The following is a 20,801-nucleotide window of genomic DNA, read 5'->3' on the forward strand; positions in this document are numbered from 1 at the left end:
TCAGTGGCCAGACTTTGCGAGAGAGCCACGCAACTTACATCTTGGGCTAGCCATGGATGGCGTGAATCCTTTCGGGTTACGCTCGACATCTTGGTCGACATGGCCCATAGTCGTGGTGAATTACAATATCCCACCATGGCTAAGAATAAAAAAGGGACACCTCATGTTTGCACTACTTGTGCCAGGAAAGTACAAGGCAAAAAACATGGACGTGTACATGGCACCTTTGATAGAGGAGTTACAGATATTATGGAGAGGAGTGCAGGTCTTTGATATTTCCAGAGCTCCTAGACATACCAATGATATTTTGGTCAGGGGTATCTTGATGTGGACCATGCATGACTACCCAGGATATGGAGAGTGCGCAAGTACATGGTTGTGTCTTTACATGTACAATGAGGGATTATGCTTTTTTTACTCTCTTTTGCACACATGTCTTGTACTAACACATTCATGCACGTGTGCAAGACTTGTTACAAGTGGGTACCATGCTTGTCCTGTTTGTGGATCGGCTCTGAAATCGCTTGCACGCTACTCCAAACATATGAGGAAAAATGTTTATGAAGGTCATGCTCGATACCTTCCACTCGACCATCTCGCACGTGGAGGTCAGCTTGATCCACCACCATCATATTTGAAGGCAAGTGATTGGATTCAAGCTTGGAGGGCGAATGGAGAGGAACCTCCTCCTGGTATGAAGAGGCTATTGATCTTTCACGAGCTTCCTTATTGGGGTCAGTTACAAATCAATCATCTCTTGGATCCCATGCATATCTTCAAGAATGTGGGGGCTACTATTTGGGCACACTTGGTTGGTTCCAAGGACTCGAGAGGAGTGCGAGAAGACTTGCATGCTATGAATAGGATGTCTCGTTTGTGGCCCCAAGTGCATGCTTCGTGAAAAATTGTCCTCCCGAAAGCAACGTGGATCCTCTCTACGAGGGAGGAGGCAGCGGTCAAAGCAGACATTGCCTCTTTTCAAACACCGACAGGGTACATGCGTTGCTTGAAAGGAGCATTTTCAAAGGACAATAAGCTTAGTGGCCTCAAGTCCCATGATTGGCACAAGGTCTTACAGGTATTCTAAATAGAATTAGTGTACCGATAATAGTGATGCGTTAGCGTAATTATTATTATGTTATATGTTGACATGACTTCATTGTTGCTTTGATAGTTCATCCTCCCAATTACAATAAAAGGGTGCTTACAAGAAGATGTTAGAAATGCTATATTCAAGATCTGTGGTATTGTGAGGTATGCTTACTATCAAATCGCATTATGTATTTTCTTCATGGACATGTGAAATAAGTGGATATCTCAAATATCTTACATATGCATGGACATGTGAAATAGGTGGATATCTCAAAAAGAGATCTCTATATCGAGCATCGAGAAGGCTAGGGTGGAATCCATCGAAGCCATATGCTTGCTTGAGAAGCACTTTCCCTCGAGCATTATGACAACTCAAGTCCACTTGCTTGTGCACATAGTTGATGAGGTGGCTATAGCAGGTACCATTCATAGTCGATGGATGTTTTTTCTCGAGCAGTTTATGAAAACTTTAAAGGGGTTTGTAAGACAAAGAGCAAGACCGGAAGCAAGCATGGCAGAGGGATGGCTTGTGCAAGAGTCATTAGTATATATCACAGAGTTTCTTACATCCATGGATCCTGATATGCCGCAAGCTTGGCACAACAAGGATGATGATCGCATCATTGGCAAGGTTCCCCAAGGAAAAGGGATTGAAAGAAAGATGAGCAAAGAGCAAATAGAGAAATTCAATAAGTTTTTTATCCTCAATAGCCCTGAGATGCAGAAGTGGATTGAGAGATATGAAGTGGCCAAAGCAGAAAGAATAAATGCAAGGACAAGATTCAGAGTAATGTACAGGCGATCACAACCATATCCACGAGATCTGGCTCTTCTCCCTACTCACATGTCACTTGATTGGCTACAACTGGCTCTACGTAAAGCCGAACGTGATGGAGAGACAATAAACAAGCGCAAGCGAGAGTTATCATCTGGATGTATGGTGCATATAAGTTTCTTATCTCTTGACGTAATTAAGTAATTATTTGTGGCAATATATGTTATAAAATAGGTGCATCTTCATTGTTTTAATGATGCTCTTTTACAGTACAAAAAGTACAGTGCATTATGGTCATATGGACGATATTTTCACATGGAACGCATCGATTCAAAGAGAGTCACGTATGATTGTGGAGTCATGGCTAACTTCACACAAGATAACCGAGCAAGTGCTTCGGATACCAATCTTCTCTCCTCACAATTGGATTATTGTGGAACCATACGCGACATCTATGAAATTGATTTCAGATGATTTACTATTTTTATTCTTGATGTAAAATGGTTTAGAACTACTTACAACGGTCCCCATGCGACAGTGAGAAAAGATAGTAGCGGTCTCTTTGCAATAGACTCCACCAAACATTGGACCGATGAAAGTGATACTTTTGTTCTTTTCAAGCACTGTGAGCAGGTGCATACTAATGATTTAATTAGTCGAAGCTCACGTTTTTAAAGTCCATTGATACATGTACTTGAGCATGATTTCATATATATAATTGACAACATTTGGCACCCATCTTCAATATAGGTGGTTTTTCATCCGGATCGTTCTGATCCAAGATGGTGGTACGTGATCCAAGTTGCACCACGAAGTAAGCAAATTTTTGAAGATCGAGATGTGGATATGGAGATGCCACTACCAATGCCGGTTCCAATTAATGAATCTAGCGAAGAAGATGTAGATCACCATATGAGCCAAGAGGAAGATGCTCGAGGGGGTCACTATATATAAACCCTCTATACCACGTGCGTTCAAGGCCTATTTCTAAAATCCCTTATCTGTAAATTTTTCATTAATAAAATGTGCCTCTTTTCTATACAAATCTGTAAATTTTTTCCAAAACTATTTTAAATAGTCCCTTATGTATATTTATTTCTATAAATTTTATAAATAAAAAATATCCTTCTGTTGAACTCACGTGATAGGGTTACATATGATGAGTGACTATCCCGAGGGAAGATGCGCATAATGACATCGCATGGGAGGAGGATGGAGATCACGATATTGACGAAGAAGACAACAATAATCAAGATCAATCACCACACTTAAGCTTTATTGAAGAAGATGATCAAATACTTTGAGGTGAATGTACGATGCTAGAGTACGATGATGATATAGGAGATCAACTCAGTATAGAGTTGGAGATAGACTTGCTTGGTGCCTTAGACTTGGCTCAAGATGAAACAATTGATGTAAATGCTCTTATTTGATTTTTCTCATCTAAAACTTGGACATGAATATATGAGCTTCAAAGGCTTGATGTACATGCTCTCATTTTTTTATTCTCTATGAGCTCAAACATGTATGAAAATTTAAAAAAATTTATCATTGGAAAAAACTAACTTTTAAGGCCTATAAAAAAAAAAAAAACCTCTATGTAAAAATGTCGCTATAATATTTTGTATCAGTGTCGCTATATAGCAACTTTTAGCAACAGTCGCTAGATAGCGATGATTTACGAAACCCGCTTTTCATACCAACGATTAATGCTAAGCGGGCGCTAAACGTCGGTACGTAAACGTTGCAATAGGATCTGTGTGTAGTAGTGCCTTTCTTCCCAAGCTTGAACTTCATGCTGCGGCCCTTCCATTCATGCAAAAGAGCACCTCTTTTTGCTATTGGGAAGCTTATGTGGACCCTTGGCAGATCCTCTAATGACTATCCAATCATTCAAGCTGTAGGTGCAAGGCACCCATTCACCCAATGCATTTTTGCTCCTGTGGGACACAGAGTACATGTATGGTCTCCTCACCATGCTTGTACATAGGTCACAATAGCAATAGTGGACTAGAAAGTGCAGCTTCGGGGGAGAGAGTAGCTCTGATAGAGGGAGAGAGAGGGAGAAGGTATAGAGGGTGCAACTGAAGGTTGAGAGAAGCTTCAAGAGGTGCTGTAGCTAGGAATGGAGGGAGAAAGAGCAGAGGGGGATGAGAAACTACTCTAGGAGGTGTTGTAGCTAGGAATGGAGGGAGAAAGAGAAGAGGGCTATGAACAATCACTACAAGAGGTACTGTAGCTAGGAATGGAGGGAGAAAGAGCAGAGGGGGATGAGCAGCTACTGCTATAGGAGGTGTTGTAGCTAGGAATGGAGAGAGAATGAGCAGCTACTATAGGAGGTGCCGGAGAGGGAGAAACACAGTGGACCAGAGCAGGAGGGGGCAGAGAAGATGCCAAATGAGTTCCCACATTTGAAAAATGGAGGGAGAGTGGAGCTAGACCGATGGAGCTAGACCAGAGAATAGGAGGGAGCAGGCCTGTAACAAGCTAAGAGGTGGGGGAAATACACCCAGAAGGGCCCACCACCTCTTGAATGACTTGTAGGTTTGTTTGGGGTAGGTGCATATGGGGGAAGGGTCAACCATGGGTAGAGGGGGGGGATGGTTTGAGTGGTCCCCGGTGTAAGAGGAGTAGCCAATGGGGGTTGTTTGCAGGTCTGCCCACCCTCCACCTCAACATGGCATTGCCCCACAAAAAGGAGCACTCCCATTGGTACACCTCAAATACCTCACTAATCCCTTGAAATTAGGAAACAGTAATTGGGGGCCCTTTAGAGACCCCAATTCTCCTTAATGAGGTGTAGTAAGAGGATTCACCAAAACCATCATTGCCCGAGCATATAAATATGCTCTATCCTACATGGTGGTATGACTGTAGGAGTTTGGGCTTTGAAGTATTTGCCAAATTTCACTTTAGAGAAAAAGGGAGGTGTTGCAGTGCTTGTGCAAGGTAGTCTTAACTGCAAGGAACTCTACAGGGATGAGGAGGGGACTATTGTCACTATTGCAGTTTTGAAGGATTTGTTTGGCTTTCACCTCAAGAGCAAGCTAGTTACTGGGAGCGCCTCGAAGCTTGCATGGAAGATGAACTGAGCACTGGCCTCTCTGACCATGTGCTGCTACACTGGTCCTTTTGCATGCCAAAGGAAGTGGGGAGTGCACTTGACATCCCCTTCAAATTTAATAAAAGTCACCTGGAATCTGAGAAATTGTGTAGAGACATAAGATAGTTATGGACAAAACATGGGGCAGATATCATGGACCCATGTGGTCGCAGGACGTAACCATCCGTTGAGTGTTTATTAAAGCAAGATATTTTGAGCACCAATTCAGGGAAAATGGGAGAAAAAAATTGGACAGTCTCATCCTTGCGAGGAAAGATATAGAGTAAGCTCTCATAGTAAATCCCATGGACCCTTACCTGGCCACCTTTATGGTTGAAATTTCTTCGTTGTTTCTCTTCCACTTAATGGTGAAGCTCTCAAAATAACGACTTTTGTTTAATTCCTCGATGTGCTGCTTTGCAAAAATTGCCCATGTAAAATCGATTGAATTGACCTACTCAATTGCAACTGGGCTAAACTATTCTGTGTACACCCTTGCAAAGGCCGCTATGACCTCCATATTAATTAGTAAGGGGTTGTTTTGGTTCATCTTGTTGCGAAAAAGAAGAAAATCCCAATATGCTTCAGGTCGGACACTGTTGCACTTAATTCTATACACAGATGGATCTCTGGGAGTTTTAAAGATGCCCAACCACTCCCTCTCTGATAGATCAACCTCCTTTAAGGTTTTTGGATCACCTCCCATCAAACGAAGACTATATTCAACATGAAAAGCCTCCTTCATAAGGCACAACATCCTTTGCATTGGATACTCCATTTTGTGAGCTTTCCATCACCCTAAACATAGAATGCCACATTAGTTGAAGTGTATAAATGATGTAGAGACAAGAAATAGAGAAAAAAAAACTTATAGGTACATACATTTGGTGCTTTCCTTTCTAACGAGTCCACAGGAGAAGCTTCCTCTTTTTTGTTGGCAGTGTACTTTAGAGCTGGTGGCTTTGGCTTCTCTCCCTCCTATTCTCTCGGGGGGGTGACTCATCATATGTAACCCTGTCACGTGAGTTCAACAGAAGGATTTTTTTTATTTCTAAAATTTACAGAAATAAATATACATAAGGGACTATTTAAAATAGTTTTGGAAAAAATTTACAGATTTGTATAGAAAAGGGGTACATTTTATTAATGAAATTTTTTACAGATAAGGGACTTCAAATATAGGCCTTGAACGCACGTGATATAGAGGGTTTATACATAGTGACCCCCCCGAGCCTATTCTCTCCTACACCTCCTTCCCTCCCTGAAGTTGTGGATTGCCACTCCTTCCCTTCCTAGCCATGATGATCCACTGGTGCCAGCATCTCGCCTGTTATAGATTTTGCATCATCCTACTTTCTGGGCTACTCACTACGGCTCCCAATTATCGTTCAACTTTAGTTGCATTTAATTGAGAGCAAGGCCATGCAATTCCATGCCTTGTTATGATTATTCATGTACTCTTAGGGTCAACATTTTCCTGGGTGTAGCCAATCATGAAACTATTTTCGGGGCCATTTTGGGGCCACGACGCGATGCACTTCTAGGTAAATATTTGAATTTTGTGTGGACCCGTGCTCTCACTGGAAATTTTTTTGGCATCATGAACATGCACTGGCATAATAATGAGATGCAATCTTATCATGGTTAATAGCACAGAGCTCGACACATGGCACTATATGCATTTACTCATGAGCACAGAGACTATTCCTCTGCCACTGGCCTGACTACATCACACATCCTTTGACTTGCCATGTTTGCTTGCGCAGCATTGCCGTTTGTTATTATGCAACACAATCTTTTGATGCGCTCACCACCATACTGGTTTGAGCACAACCACATTAGCTTGACAACATCATAATACTTTTGCCTTACCACCTATCATTATGCAGCTTCGCTATCTATCGCTATGCAACACAATCTTTTGCTGCACTGACCACCATGCTGGTTCAAGCAATGATGTTGGCTTGGCGAGACCACCACGTTGGCATGAAGACAACCATGGTAGACCAATGTGGCATGCCAATCTCTAACAGGACCCCTCAAGGTCCATATCCGCAACCACTGCGCTGGATGTTGGAGCTATTTTAGTTCTAAACCAAGAAAAATAGTGTTATTTTAGAGATATTTTAGTTGTATTACTCCTTGTGCAATAATTTCTCAACCACCGCACACGTTCTTGGAGCTATTTTAGCTCCAAGCTAAGGAAAATGTAGACATTTACAATTTAGTATAATTTCCTGCAACCATTGCACTAGTTATTGGTGTTATCATAGTTCTAAAGCACCGTGCTGGTTATTGGAACCATTTTCACTACAATAGGAATAGTTTTTTCAACAATTTCTTATGCAATGATCCCTATGGTTGTAGTAAAATGTAAACGAGGGCAAAAATATGCCATTTGTTCTTCATGAGAGCCACTTTCACTACCAAAGTAACAACCAACTGATGGTACGATCTTCTATGGCATCACTCAGATAGGAGGCATCTTGATGGATGCACGGGGGAAGGACATTCTTCACTCATGACGTGCAATTAGATGGCAATTCTAACCATGTGATATGTTCTTACAGTCTATCTCAACTTAATGCTAGTTCTCATTCTAAACTATTATTATTATAGCCTGATAAACTGACTGAATGCTAATCTAATCTTGTGAATTAGATGAAAGGTCATTGTTATTATAGTCTGATTCTGACTCAATGCTAATTTGAGCTAGTGATTTAGATGGTCCCTCATGCACAGTCATTGTTATTACAGTCTAATTCCGATTAAATGCTAATTTGAATGTATGAATTAGATGGTCCCTCATGCATAGTCATTGTCACTAAAACAAGATCGGTGATTGTTTGGGATTAGTATATTGTTTGGGATTTACATTTTCCCTTGTTTAGGATTTATAGATTGGGATTTACTGAAACAAGCACAGTGGTTGTTTGGGATTTACTAAAGGTTATATTTTGTGGGGGCTGCAAGTAATCCTAAACCAACACAAATGCATTTCGTTGCCAGTGCCTACCTCCTCTAGCCTTAATTGGTGTTTGAGCTGACCCAATCACGATTGCATGATGTTTTAACCACTGAGCTAGTTTAGGACAATCGCATTAAGGCCAAGCCAGCTTGGCTTTGATATTTAAGCTAAACCAGCTGCACAGTTGCATGATATTTCAACCACCAGGCTGGTTTAGAACAATCACATAACTGGTGTTTGAGCTGACCCAACCATGATTGCATGATGTTCCAACCACCGAGCTAGTTTAGGACAATCACATTAAGTCCAAGCCAGCCTGGTTCTGGTGTTTGAGTTGAACCAGCCACACAGTTGCATGATATTCCAACCATCGGGCTAGTTTAGGACAATCACATTAAGTCTAGCCAACAGCCTAGTAAACTATCCCAAAGCTTAATCACAAACAACCACTGGGCTGGTTTAGACAACCATTGACCTGTGTTGTATCAAGAAATGAAACAAGTAAACTATCCCAAAGCTCAATCACAAGCAACTACCGGGATGGTTTAGGCAACCACTGACCTGCGTTGTATTAAGCATGTGTATGATGTGATCATCAAACATCTTGTATGGCATCTACTTTCTATAGATGTTCTTGTTATTTGGAGTAATTCTCGAGAAGAGTGGAAGCAATGCCTAATCATCCTGATCCAAGTATTCTATGGGCTTCAACAGAATGCAAGAAAAGGAGAGAAAGCCTAAGTGTAGAAGTCATTGCAATAGTGGAGACGTTTTGGCACAAAAATACAAGGTGTTGGTAGGGTTGTCACTCTTTGAACTTTAGAGTGCAGGCTAAGGCTTGTGAAGACTCGAGAAGGGTATTTACCTGAATGGCCTGATGTTGCTTTCTTAAATGCTACCACCAATCATGACATCATAGCTCGTTTTCTTTGCTCTGATGGCAATGATCAAATGCATGCATCTGCAACAACTGCTTCCTATTGCTGCTCTGCAAGGAGTCTTCTACTCCTTGTTCCCTGACCAAGCTTTTCAGCTTTTCTATCTCACAGCCTCTGTTTGCTTCTCTTGTAAGCCATGGTGAGCTGCATGTTGGCATGGTGATGATCAATGAAAGACGACAATGCCAAACCAAAACAGAGAGAAGCTAGCTGGTGAGGTAAGCAAAGAATAGAAGACAACTTACCAGAAAGAAGACAATGGCAAACCAAAGTCTACGCAAGGTCACGTCAAGGTGCATGTGGGTTGCAAGGCATTTGTAGGGCGGGGGTAGGTTGCAGGTTGCAGCTACTTAATCTTTCAATATTTGATGGGCGAGAGGTGTGAAAATTTAAAATTTGCAGGAGTAGAAAAATTTCAGCCGCCAGTTTTTCCCCCTTCGGCGATACACGTAAGCAGAATTAGATATCCCAAACAAGTGCAATGTGGCCTAAAATGCTTGAAAACACAAAGAGGCCAAAGGGCATGCTATTAGGTTTGGTGCTATGTATTATTAAATGCAATGACCTTTGGCATGCTTATGAGCCATAGAGAAAGCAAGTGCATGGAAAAAGAAATAATTCAAAATTGTAAATAGTGTTGGATTTATTAAAATATATTTTCACATGCATAAATTGCACTTTTCCAACTTCTTCCATTTTAGGGTGAATCTAGATACCAACACCAATAACTATCAATGTTTTAAGACCACCATGCACTAGTCCCAATTGTTTGGATTCCAAATTTTCAATCTGTTTTGGTTTTCAACAAATAAAAAAAAAGTAATGGAGCGTGCCCTCAAATGGCTATGCATCACTTTAGCACAACATTAGAGGCCCATTAACCCATGCATAATGATCTCATTTAGGTGTGTCCTTGGGTTGAGGAGAAGCTACATAGTGTACTTTATAATTATTACTTGGTTGCATATATGTATAGAACAAAATTTTGATGTTTTTCAATAAATTGCTATATCCTATAGTCTTCAGGATGCATGCTTCACATGCAACATGGCACTTGTAATGCTTTAACGGTCTTGTTCCAAATCCTTATTCCATAATTTGTTGCTCTCATGTTCAAGTTTGGAATGTGTACTACAGCTTGAAGATAAAGTTTGGCGAATTCCGTTGAGCAATGTATTATGGGTCATGCAAGATAGCCATTTATAGCAAAGTTCTTGAACCTCACCACAAATGGCTACACCCAAGCAAACAATGACCCCTTAAACATTATTTTATAAAATAGAAACATCAAATGAATATGAATCATTCTCAAATGTGTTTGTTCTTAACTCATGCTATCTTGTCAATGCTAAAAAGCACAAAAAGCGTAGTGGGTTAATGTGCTTCCACCCTTTGATCAATGCGGATGCTATCTTTTATATTCCTTGGTGAACCACAAGGAGAGGCCTTGTGAGAACATGGTCAAAACCAAACAAAGAAGTGCACTTTGGTTGAGATCCTATGAGATGGAAGTCTATAAGAAAAATGAAAATAGGTATTAGTGTCCTCTTGTCTGTAAAACTATTGAATGTTTTGTACAATTGGCAATTCCTTGAAGGAATAGCAAGAGAGGGAACTACTATAGTGCTAGAAGTTGGAAAGTACAGATTCATCACAACTCTCTCTCTCTCTCTCTCTCTCTCACACACACACATGTGCATGCGTGCGCGCGCACATGCATGCATGCACACACACATGATCATGTGCTCATGCACATGGATGTGCACACACGTGCACATAGGCCTGCACACACACACACACACACACACACATGTCGGTTTGAGGAACTCAATTAGGTCCTTTGCATCTTTGACTAGAATGGGATCAGGTGCACCCAAATATGTACCCAGGTACACTTTGGTACGTTTAAATTGATGATATGACATAACAAACAAATCATTTTTTTCTCACATACAAACCAAAATTTGGGTCTAGAGCCTAAGCTTAGACAATGTAAAAATTTTAAATCTATAAAGTTCTCAAAAAACTAGGTAGAGAAAGGCACATTTCATCATTTTCATAAAAAATTATGTATTTTTAAGACAATGGCATCTAGAACACATATATTAAGTAAGAGGTTATAAATTACCTTTTAAATCTATAATGTTTCCTAGTAGGAATCCTTTTTGAACTAATTTTCATTTCAAGAGAGATTTAGAAAATAAACCTATATTAGATTAAATATACAAGATGATGCTTGATAAGCCCAACTTTATCAAGGTACTCCGTACTAGGGTGGGTGCATGATTAGGTTGTACAACGATGGTGTCTCGCACATAGCACTATTATTGCTCAGGGGCGTCACTCATCATATGTAACCCTATCACGTGAGTTTAACAGAAGGCTATTTCTAATTCCTAAATTCTACAAAAGGTAACTTACATAAGGGAGTATTCAAAGTAAGTTTGGGAAAAATTTAGAAAAAGGGTACATTTTATTAATAACTTTTTTACAGATAAGGTATGCTTTGAATGCACATGATATAAGGTTTTTATACATAGGGACTCCTTGAGTATTATTGACTGCAATTATAGAGATTTAGGGTAGCTACAACATAAGTCAAGACAAATAAATGTGATTTTAAGAAATGTCATACCCATTCGCTCCAACATGTATTTAATCGTTTTTGCCAGTTGTTGAAATGAAAGGTCAATAATTGTGGTTATGTCATGACTCATAAGAGTTATTACAGTACAATACAACTAAAAAAAGTGGTTCACTTTCACTTACACCTATTCATTGACCAAGCTCACCCAATTAAGAGAGAAAAGACTATTATAGCCAAGTTTTTGATACAATATTTGTGGGACATATAGTTACTTATTCCCCATATTAAGCCTATTCTACATACTTAAGAATACAAATTCAATCATCATATCTTTTGGGTGGGAAACTTGGCTACCATGCATGTGAAACAAATAATTTATGGAGGCACATAAGTAGAATTTAAAAGTCAATATCTAAACATGACTATAGGTTAAACACATGTATGGATTTGTATACATTAGTGAAGTCCAAGCAATAGTGACTTTTTCTGAAAAAACTTCTTTTCAATGAGGAAAACTTCCATGGGTTCTTGCTTAAACATGTACGGATCAAACTTTCCCACTTGCTAGAAGTTAAGGTTGCCATATAAACTAGTACTTACAAAACGCAAGTCTAGTAGGTTGTAGCTCTTGCCTAGTCAAAGGTCTCATGTCAATCCTAAGCGCTTGATTCTTTGTTATCGTTATATATTGATAATGTTTTCATTATCTCATTTTCTTTTTACTTTTGCTATATAGATGTCATTTGATGACATGTACTACCATAGCCAACCAATCCCTTTGTTGTAATCTGTTTTGCTTGGACACCCTTACAAAATGACATTGATTCTTCACACTGTTTTATTGTAACAACCATGGTGGCTCTTTGGCCAATAACTCATGGAATCTTATAGGTGTTTCCTTCTTCTTGGAGCTAGTGCTCGGATCCTTCATGTTGATATAGGGCCTAAGTGATGTGATAGCTTGATGCTTACTAATGGAGTGAAATATTAACTACGAATTGAGATGTGTAAAAGCTTTCTTCTCACACACAAGAATTATCTTTTTGGAACTCTATAAAAAATGGAGAGTTGGGGGCAAAGAGGTGATGGATGCATGGGAATATGTGTTCCTTAAGGTTATGTGATGGGTACGACTAATTAGAATTGAATATGTGCACACTTTCCTACTTGATATGTAAGCCTCTCTCCTAAAGCCCAATAATAATTGCTTACTTTGCAAACCACCATGAGCATTCCTTAGGACAATGCACATGGCTTGTGTTTAACTCTCTTAAGGCCGAACGCTCATGAATTATGCCTAGGGGGTCCATTAAGGAATATGTAAGGTAATACTTGCAATCATCTAAAGGGGTTTTTAAATAAGACAATTCACACGTTTTATAGAATACTACTAACAAAGGGATTCTAGAAAGAAAATAAACATTTATGAAGGATTAGGTTAAAATACCTATGCAAGATAAGGGCATTTATAATGTATCCTTTAACACACTTACTATATAGCATTTTTAAACCAATACTTTAGGGCTAGGGGAGGGAAATAGATGCCTTTGCCACATGTGGAGTTAGCCAAAGTTTATATACACAAGGTTATTCTTATCATATTTCAATGTTCATAGAAAAGATTAATAGTTTTCTTGACTTTATAATGGAAAAATCATAAGAGTTATTAAGAGTGCTAAGGGTGTTTACTAAGAAAATACCTTAGATAAGAGCATGTGCATTCAAAAGGGTTGTCAACTTTAGATAGGTATTTTACCATAGTTCTTAAACTTTAAGTTTTCTTCTAAAACTCAATTTTAAAATCCCATCTATCACTATAATAATTTTATAAAAACGTGTTGATTTTTGAGATAAAAAATCCCTTTTGATGAATGTACATGCTATCTTTTATATCCCGTAGTGAAGTGAACGCTTGTTGTTGAGATCATATGGGATGTGAGTCTATAAGCAAAAGGAGAAGTGGGTATTAGCGTTCTCTAGTCTATAAAATTATTGTATGTTTTGTAAAATCAATCCTTTTCAATATTAAGGGCCTAGAAGTTGGAAAGTATGGATTCATCACCACTCTCTCTCTCTCTAACTCTGTCACTCACTCACTCACTCTCTCTCTCTCTCTCTCTCTCTCTCTCTCTCTCAATACATGGCTAAATTTTTCCCCCATTTAAGGCAAACCTAGAGGCTTCTTGAAGTTGGTAATTCTAATAAATTTGATTAACTTGCTTGAAAATTCACACAACTTTCTCATATGGGCTCTAGTTTTAACCCTCCAAATACTTAAATGAATGATCAGACACACACACACTCTCTCTCCCTCTCTCTAACTATCTCTCTCTCTCTCTCTCTCTCTCTCTCTCTCTCTCTCTCAATACATGGCTAAATTTTTCCCCCATTTAAGGCAAACCTAGAGGCTTCTCGAAGTTGGTAAGGCTAATAAATTTGAAAAACTTGCTCGAAAATTCACACAACTTTCTCATATGGGCTCTAGTTTTAACCCTCCAAATACTTAAACGAATGATTATAAGCCATCTTGAGACATTTATAAAGCTAAATCCTTCAAGTTCTAGCTTATAAAAATCTTCTTTAAAGTCTAAGGATCATTGAAGCCTTGAAAGTGGTGGCATAGGTTGAGAGTAGTTTGAGATGAGTGCAAGTCACCACAGTTTGTAACTCTACTTTGGGGAAACATTCACCCAATGAACTACTCTTCCATTGTTCCCTTTTTATTTTTGGCCTGTAGACTCTCTCTCTCTCTCTCTCTCTCTCTCTCTCTCACACACACACACACACACACACACACACACACCCCCCCCCTACACGCATGCAATGTGAGTGAAAGTAGATGAAGCTGTATCAGTTTTTGCATATTCTACATGTGTGTGTGTGTGTGTGCGCGCGCGTGCTTCTCTCTCCCTTTGTGCATATTCACCATCATCTCTCTCTCTCTCTCTCCCCCAGTCTCTCTCTCTCTCTCCCCCCCTTCGTCTCTCTCAACTCATCTTAAAAGCACTGGGTCAAGATAGTAACTACCTACTTTTACTCCAATGGAAGAATGGACAAGCATGGGGAGGGGAGTCTCTCTCTCTCTCTCTCCCCCTAAGTCTCTCTCTACTCATCTTAAGAGCAGAGGGTCAAGTTAAAAACTACCTACGTGTACTCCAATGGAAGAAGGGAGAAGCATGGGGAGCGGATTGAAGTGGGGGTCGTTGTTGTGTGGGGTAGTGGAGCACCGTCCAAAGGCCAAAGGAGGCCGCACAAAGAATTTTAAAAGATATGTATGTGACTCAATTTTAACGATGAGGTGTCCCACAAAGTGTAGAATGAAAGGTTTCTTATTTTGTTGTTGTTGTTGTTCTTCTTCTTCTCCTTCTTCATTATCATCTTCTTCGTAGAGCACTTTTATCTATCATTCATCGCATTCATTTGATCTGATTCTGTCTTTGGATTTTTTGCGTTTGTGCTCTCATCCTATCTATCATTCATCGCCTTTGTCTGACCCGCTTCTTCGCTCATCCTCGTGGGCTGCAGAATTATAAGAAGCTCTTTGCACCACAGCTTCCTCGCTCAGCTAATTTGTTCAACTTGTTTTTGTGTGCGACTGCGTGTTGGGAGTGAGTTTTGGATCTGTCATCACCTTTGTCTGAATCGATTCTGCACTCTTTGAGCTGATGAGCTCATCGTAGATTTTGGGTATAGAGGAATGGGCAACGAGCTTCTGGCGTAGAGTAAAGTAGTGCAACGTACACACTCATCCTCGCGCACGCCACGCCCTCTCTCGCCAGAGAGAGAGAGAGAGAGAGAGCGAGCTCCGTCGCCGTTATCTGCTCCTCTCCACTGTAAAGCTGACTTAGGTCCTCTCTTTAATCTAAGATTTTGCAAAAACGATTCGCTGTGTAGGGATGCCTGTGCGTTCATTCTGTCATTCATCGCTCTTTTCCGATCGCATTCTGATCCACTGATCTCTAGCTGAGGACCTCATCTCTCAAAGTCGTAGAATATGAGCTTTTGCAAAGTGATTCTGTGCTGAGGGAAGAAAGAGAGAGAGAGAGAGAGCGCACTCCATTCTTCATCGCAGTTAACGGATAGGGTTCTTCTCCATTCCATAGCTGACGAGCTCAGAGTGAGAGATTTTGCATAAACGATAACCCCAGTCCCGTCATGGCAACTCATCTGATGAGACTGCGTACCTTTCTGCTGATGATCCCAGTCTCTTGTGAAGGAATTCGTTAAAGATTTCTGCAAAGCTATTCCCCCACCGTGGAGCCCCTCTGGATCGCCTCTGCGCGAGGCTTCCCTCCTCATGGGTGCTTGCATTTCCATTGACGAGGAAACCCTTCAGATCCAATGCGGCACAGAAGTCCGAAAGAGGCGCAGAGAGAAGAAGAAAATCGTGATGGAGGTTTTGAGCGCGGAGGCCAAGGTCTGCGAGCTTCTGAGCCAGATGCCGGGACGGATTTGCGGCAACGGAGTTGGCAATGCTTCGTGTCTCTTTACCAAGCAGGGCCAAAAAGGGATCAATCAGGACTGCATGCTTGTCTGGGAGGTATGAGAAGACCGCTCCTCGCCTTGGAAAAGCCTGATTTTGAGCGACGCAGCGTGGGACTACTGCACATACTAACTAGTCGATTTCTTTGTCGAAAGGACGGGGACTACCGCACATACTAACTAGTTTTCTTTGCCGATGTTTGCAGGATTTTGCAGCACAAGCAAACACAGTTTTCTGCGGTGTTTTTGATGGCCATGGTCCCAATGGGCACCTCGTTGCAAGGAGGGTCAGAGATTCGCTGCCATCCTTATTGGCTCTGCCACACGACTCGTTGTTCTGGAGTGCAGAATCGTGCAACGGGAGTTCCCCTGTTGAAGACGAAGGTAGATTAAAGGAAAAGGAGGCCAGTCTGGGGAAACCGTGGACCGGTACTGAGTCCGATATATTCGCGATCTGGAAGAAGAAATTTGTTGCGGCATATGAGAAGATGGATCACGATCTCAAGAAGCACCCAAAGCTCAATAGTTTCTGCAGTGGAACAACATCTGTGACCATGATAGTGCAAGTAAGCGCAAGCCTCCGTTTTGATCTCAATTTCGCACAACTGAGGCAATACTCTTTCTGATTTCTTCACCTCCTCCTTGTGATCGACAGGACAAGGACCTTGTCATAGCTAACGTGGGAGATTCAAGAGCCGTTCTGGCAAGAACAGCTCACGATGGCTCTATCGTTGCAGATCAGCTGACGGTGGATTTCAAGCCAGATTTGCCAGGTGCCTAACTCTTTTGTCCAGAAATCTTGCTTTTTTGCAGGCTGAGCTGAATCATCCAGCAACAGATTCCGTGGAGGGCTAGTATATTCACGCTTGGGTCTTGTTGCAGGAGAGTTGGAGAGGATAAGAAATTGCAAGGGGCGTGTATTCGCTCTGGAGGACGAACCTCAGGTTGCGAGGCTGTGGCTGCCGCATGCCAACACGCCGGGGCTCGCCATGGCTCGAGCACTGGGAGACTTTTGTCTGAAGGACTACGGTTTGAGCAGCCTCCCTGAAGTCTCCTATCGGAGTCTCACAGAAAACGATGAATTCGTAGTTCTTGCCACAGATGGGGTAAATTCACTCAATGCCCTGTTGCGGTGCATGCTTCAGTTTTTCGACGTCGGCAAGAATTACTTGTCAAATTTGTATTGCTCTCGGAGGAATCTAATCAGTTCCGTGTAATAGTTCGCGATCGTTCCTTGCCATGGTGATCTCATTCATGGTTCAAAGACATCCACTTGTAAGCTTGTAACTACGATTTCTTGAGAAAACCGCCGCCCTGTTCAATGTGCTTGCCTGAGGATACATCATGTGCTTCACTCAGCAAAACAGACGGTAGATTCATCAATTTTTGCATCGATGAGTAGTACTATCGTTACTTAGCGAGTTAGGGCTGTCCTCCTGAGATTAGTAGGGTCTTGAGTATGCAGTCGTTTGAGAAGCATATTGATTTTAAGACATGACTCGAATCCACGTCGGATGCTTTTCTGCAACAGGTATGGGATGTTCTAAGTAATGAGGAAGTGGTGGCCATAGTTGGGGCAGCCTTTCCGAAGGAAGCTGCAGCCAAGAGTGTTGTGGATGCCGCAGTGAAGCGATGGAGACGAAGGCAAGCCTGTGCAAAGACGGACGACTGTGCAGTTGTCTGCCATTTCTTCAAAGAGAAGCTGACCCCGTCAAAGAACAACGTCGCTAACTGCAATGCCATCAACGTAGCCAACATGGGCGACTTGTTTGTAAGCTCCTTAGAGTACCAGCTTCGAAGCAGCAGCAGCAATGGCAGCAGCAATGGAGAGAGTGGCAACAACGGCAGCAGCAGCAGCAGCAGCAGCAACAACAACAACAAAACAGTTTTGCAGTCCTACGATACTATCATCACTACTGTCAATCAAATTGCAGCATCCGATGATCATCCTCATTTGGACCGAGGAGTGTGAACTGCAGAGTCCCATGCAAAATTTTCTTGTTTATCACAAACTTAAATTTAGAGTATGATCTGCCAATACCTTTTGCATGCACAGACCGTAGACGGTTGACGGAAACCTCCCTCATGCCTGCTTACGTCGACCGTAACGTTCATTATCATTAAACAGAAACAAGATCGAAATCAAACTCTCGAGGCTTACAGCTCTGCCTGCAGCTTGAATCTACACAAGCACACAGTACGCTTATTATCAGTACCGCTCACACAGTACGCTTATTATCAGTACCGCTCACGTACCTCGCTTGTTTTTTAAAGATTTGAACTTGAGAAATGCTAAGATCTTTAATTACCGCATAATACATACTCATAATATACAAACGAAATTCATGTGTGTGGGCAGGCACAGCATTCATGTGTATGTGTGTTTTGTACACCTATGCATAAATGCATGTGTACATGTGTATATGTATGCATATTTATGCACCTGAGTGTGCGTGCCCGTGCACACTTGCATATTTGTGTCTGTGTGCATCTATTTGCACATTTATTGTGTGTGTACATGCTTGTCTATGTGCATGCACATGTGTACATGTGTGCCTCGTGCCTATGTACAAATGTGCATGTGTAATTGTAATATGTGGTGTGTGAGTGTGTATGTGTCTGTGTGTATACATGTGCATGTGTGTGCGTGCATGTGTATAAGTTGGAGAATGTGCATGTATGTTGCATACACGTATGCATGCGTGTGTGATATTGAGAACTAGCTATCCTTAGGAGATCATCCCCTAACTCTTTAGAATCAATTCCTTCATATAGATGCACAAGAAGTATCTGACCCTCCCTTAACTTTGTTTCCAAATGTTGTGATCATAAGAATACTTTTCTTTCCACCTAGTCATGTCTATTTTCCATTTGTCGTTTCTCTAGTATCATGTTACAAGACTATCCTTGCATAGGTCCTTAAACAAAAAAAAAGATGAAAAAATCAGCCATTAAAGCTAACCACTTGTGATAAGAAACAGTGTATACATAATTTGATTCTTTAAAACGAGAGTATGTGCATGCCCACAAACATGAAGGTTGCACAACATTAAATGGTATATGTATGCTAGTGCTCGAGGTTGCCTTTAATAAGGGTTGTATTGCATTAGAGTGCCAATGCACAATACTACTAAGTGCCTCTTTGACATGGGATGCACTTGTGTTAGGGTACGAAAGCTTAACATCAAAAGTTGTACAACAGACATCAATAGAAATTGATATCATCCCATTTCCTAATGTTTGGAAGTGGCAAGAGCCATTTGGATCAATTGAAATAATTGTCCGTTATGCTACCTTCAATCCATCCTTTAGTAGAATAAATTTGCATTTTGGCTCATATTGTGCCATGCTTATAATTGACCTTATCCAAATTTAGATGACGGTTACTTTTTAAAACTCTCTCTCTCTCTCTCTCTCTCTCTCTCTCTCTCTCTCTCTCCTTTCCTTCTTGCTTCTCTCTCTCTCTCTCTCTCCCTCCCTCCCTCTCTCCCTCCCTTCCTGCTTCTCTCTTTGTGTGTCTGTCTGTCTGTCTCTGGCTCAAATTTTGAAGGGGGGAGGGGTCCCTCACTACTCACTAGAACATGCTAAGAGTTTTCAAATCATCATTGGGTTGGTTTACAATACATGGCATGTGTGTGTTTATGTCGGGGTATTGGGTGTTGTGCTCGAGTTGTGTGCCTTTCTGAGTGCCCCTCACAGTAGATTTGAAGATATTAAAAAATCTAGACTCCATTTAATGAAAATTGACCTTGGATTAATTTTGAGTATGTGGATTTGACCAATGTGTTTACCTATGAGTGGAACTGTGTCTTGCATTAAGATCACATGGTAGCGCGCGTGCACACACATTCTAAGACATGAAATGGACCTTGGGTCGATATGAGATGTAGGGAATAAAACACAATCTCCAGGCTTTGCAAATCGATCTTAGGTCGATTTAACGATCACTCACACACACACACAAACACATTTAGAACATCTTTTGAGTTTCCAAATGGACCCCAGGTCAATTTGGGCTTCATGGATGTTGTCATGCTTTGCAAATCAATATTTGATCCATTTGTTCACTCATGCACAAACACACACATTGAGAATATGTTTTGAGTTTCCAAATTGACCTTAGGTTGATTTGCACTTCATGGATATTGGTGATCACACATGCACACGCGTGCACACACACACACACACACACACATGTTCTTGGACATTACACAAACACATAAACATGCGGTAAGACACCCCCACACACATAGGAAATTAGCCTTAGGTCGATTTGAGAAATGATGGTTGCATAGGGTGTCAAACACAATGGCTAGACTTTACAAAATCATCCAAGGTCGATTTGGAAACTTGAGAAGTAGGATGTTGACACAATGGTCATGCTTTGCAAATTGAACTTGGTGCTCACTCACACACACACACAAACACATTCAAAATGTTTTGGAGTTTCCAAATTGAACTCGGGTCGATTTGCACTTCATGGAGATTAGTGATCACTCATACACACATACATGCCACACAAACACATTCTTGGATATTGAATAGACACACAAACACACTCTAAGACCCCTACACACACACGAAATTGACCTTGGGTCTATTTGAGAAATGATAGCATAGGTTGTTGAACAAAATGGCTAGGCTTTATAAATTGACCTCAGGTTGTTTTGATGATCACTCACACACACATATTTTAATGCTCTCTCTCTCTCTCTTTCCCCCCCCCCCCCACACACACACATTCTAAGATGAATTGTAAATCTACCTTGGGTTGATTTGAGGAGTGAGATTATAATCATTGCCACATCCTTGCAAATTTGAGAAATGATAGTGTAGGGTGTTGAACAAAATGCCTA

General features: G+C 41.0%; 1 protein-coding gene across 1 annotated transcript; it reads left to right on the plus strand.

Moving 5' to 3' along the window:
* Window positions 1-14,774: 14,774 nt before the first annotated feature.
* On the plus strand, window positions 14,775-18,162 carry LOC147881383 (putative protein phosphatase 2C 34). The gene is made up of 5 exons (XM_087402320.1): window positions 14,775-16,003; window positions 16,152-16,511; window positions 16,601-16,718; window positions 16,828-17,051; window positions 17,477-18,162. The coding sequence occupies exons 1-5, from the start codon at window positions 15,761-15,763 to the stop codon at window positions 17,915-17,917; spliced, it is 1,386 nt and encodes a 461-aa protein (XP_087258446.1). The 5' UTR covers window positions 14,775-15,760; the 3' UTR covers window positions 17,918-18,162.
* Window positions 18,163-20,801: the final 2,639 nt, after the last annotated feature.

The sequence above is a fragment of the Dipteris shenzhenensis genome, chromosome 31, assembly GCF_047967505.1.
Source record: "Dipteris shenzhenensis isolate YYH24624 ecotype China chromosome 31, Dip_SZ_1.0, whole genome shotgun sequence".
Classification (NCBI taxonomy): Eukaryota; Viridiplantae; Streptophyta; class Polypodiopsida; order Gleicheniales; family Dipteridaceae; genus Dipteris; species Dipteris shenzhenensis.

What these genes read in the sequence shown, in the direction of transcription:
- LOC147881383 (XM_087402320.1), top strand. Translation starts at nt 15,761, where the DNA reads ATGGGTGCTTGCATTTCCATTGACGAGGAAACCCTTCAGATCCAATGC. An exon ending in TTTCAAGCCAGATTTGCCAG is followed by an intron (nt 16,719 to 16,827) that starts GTGCCTAACTCT and finishes GTCTTGTTGCAG; the next exon opens with GAGAGTTGGAGAGGATAAGA. An exon ending in TAGTTCTTGCCACAGATGGG is followed by an intron (nt 17,052 to 17,476) that starts GTAAATTCACTC and finishes TTTCTGCAACAG; the next exon opens with GTATGGGATGTTCTAAGTAA.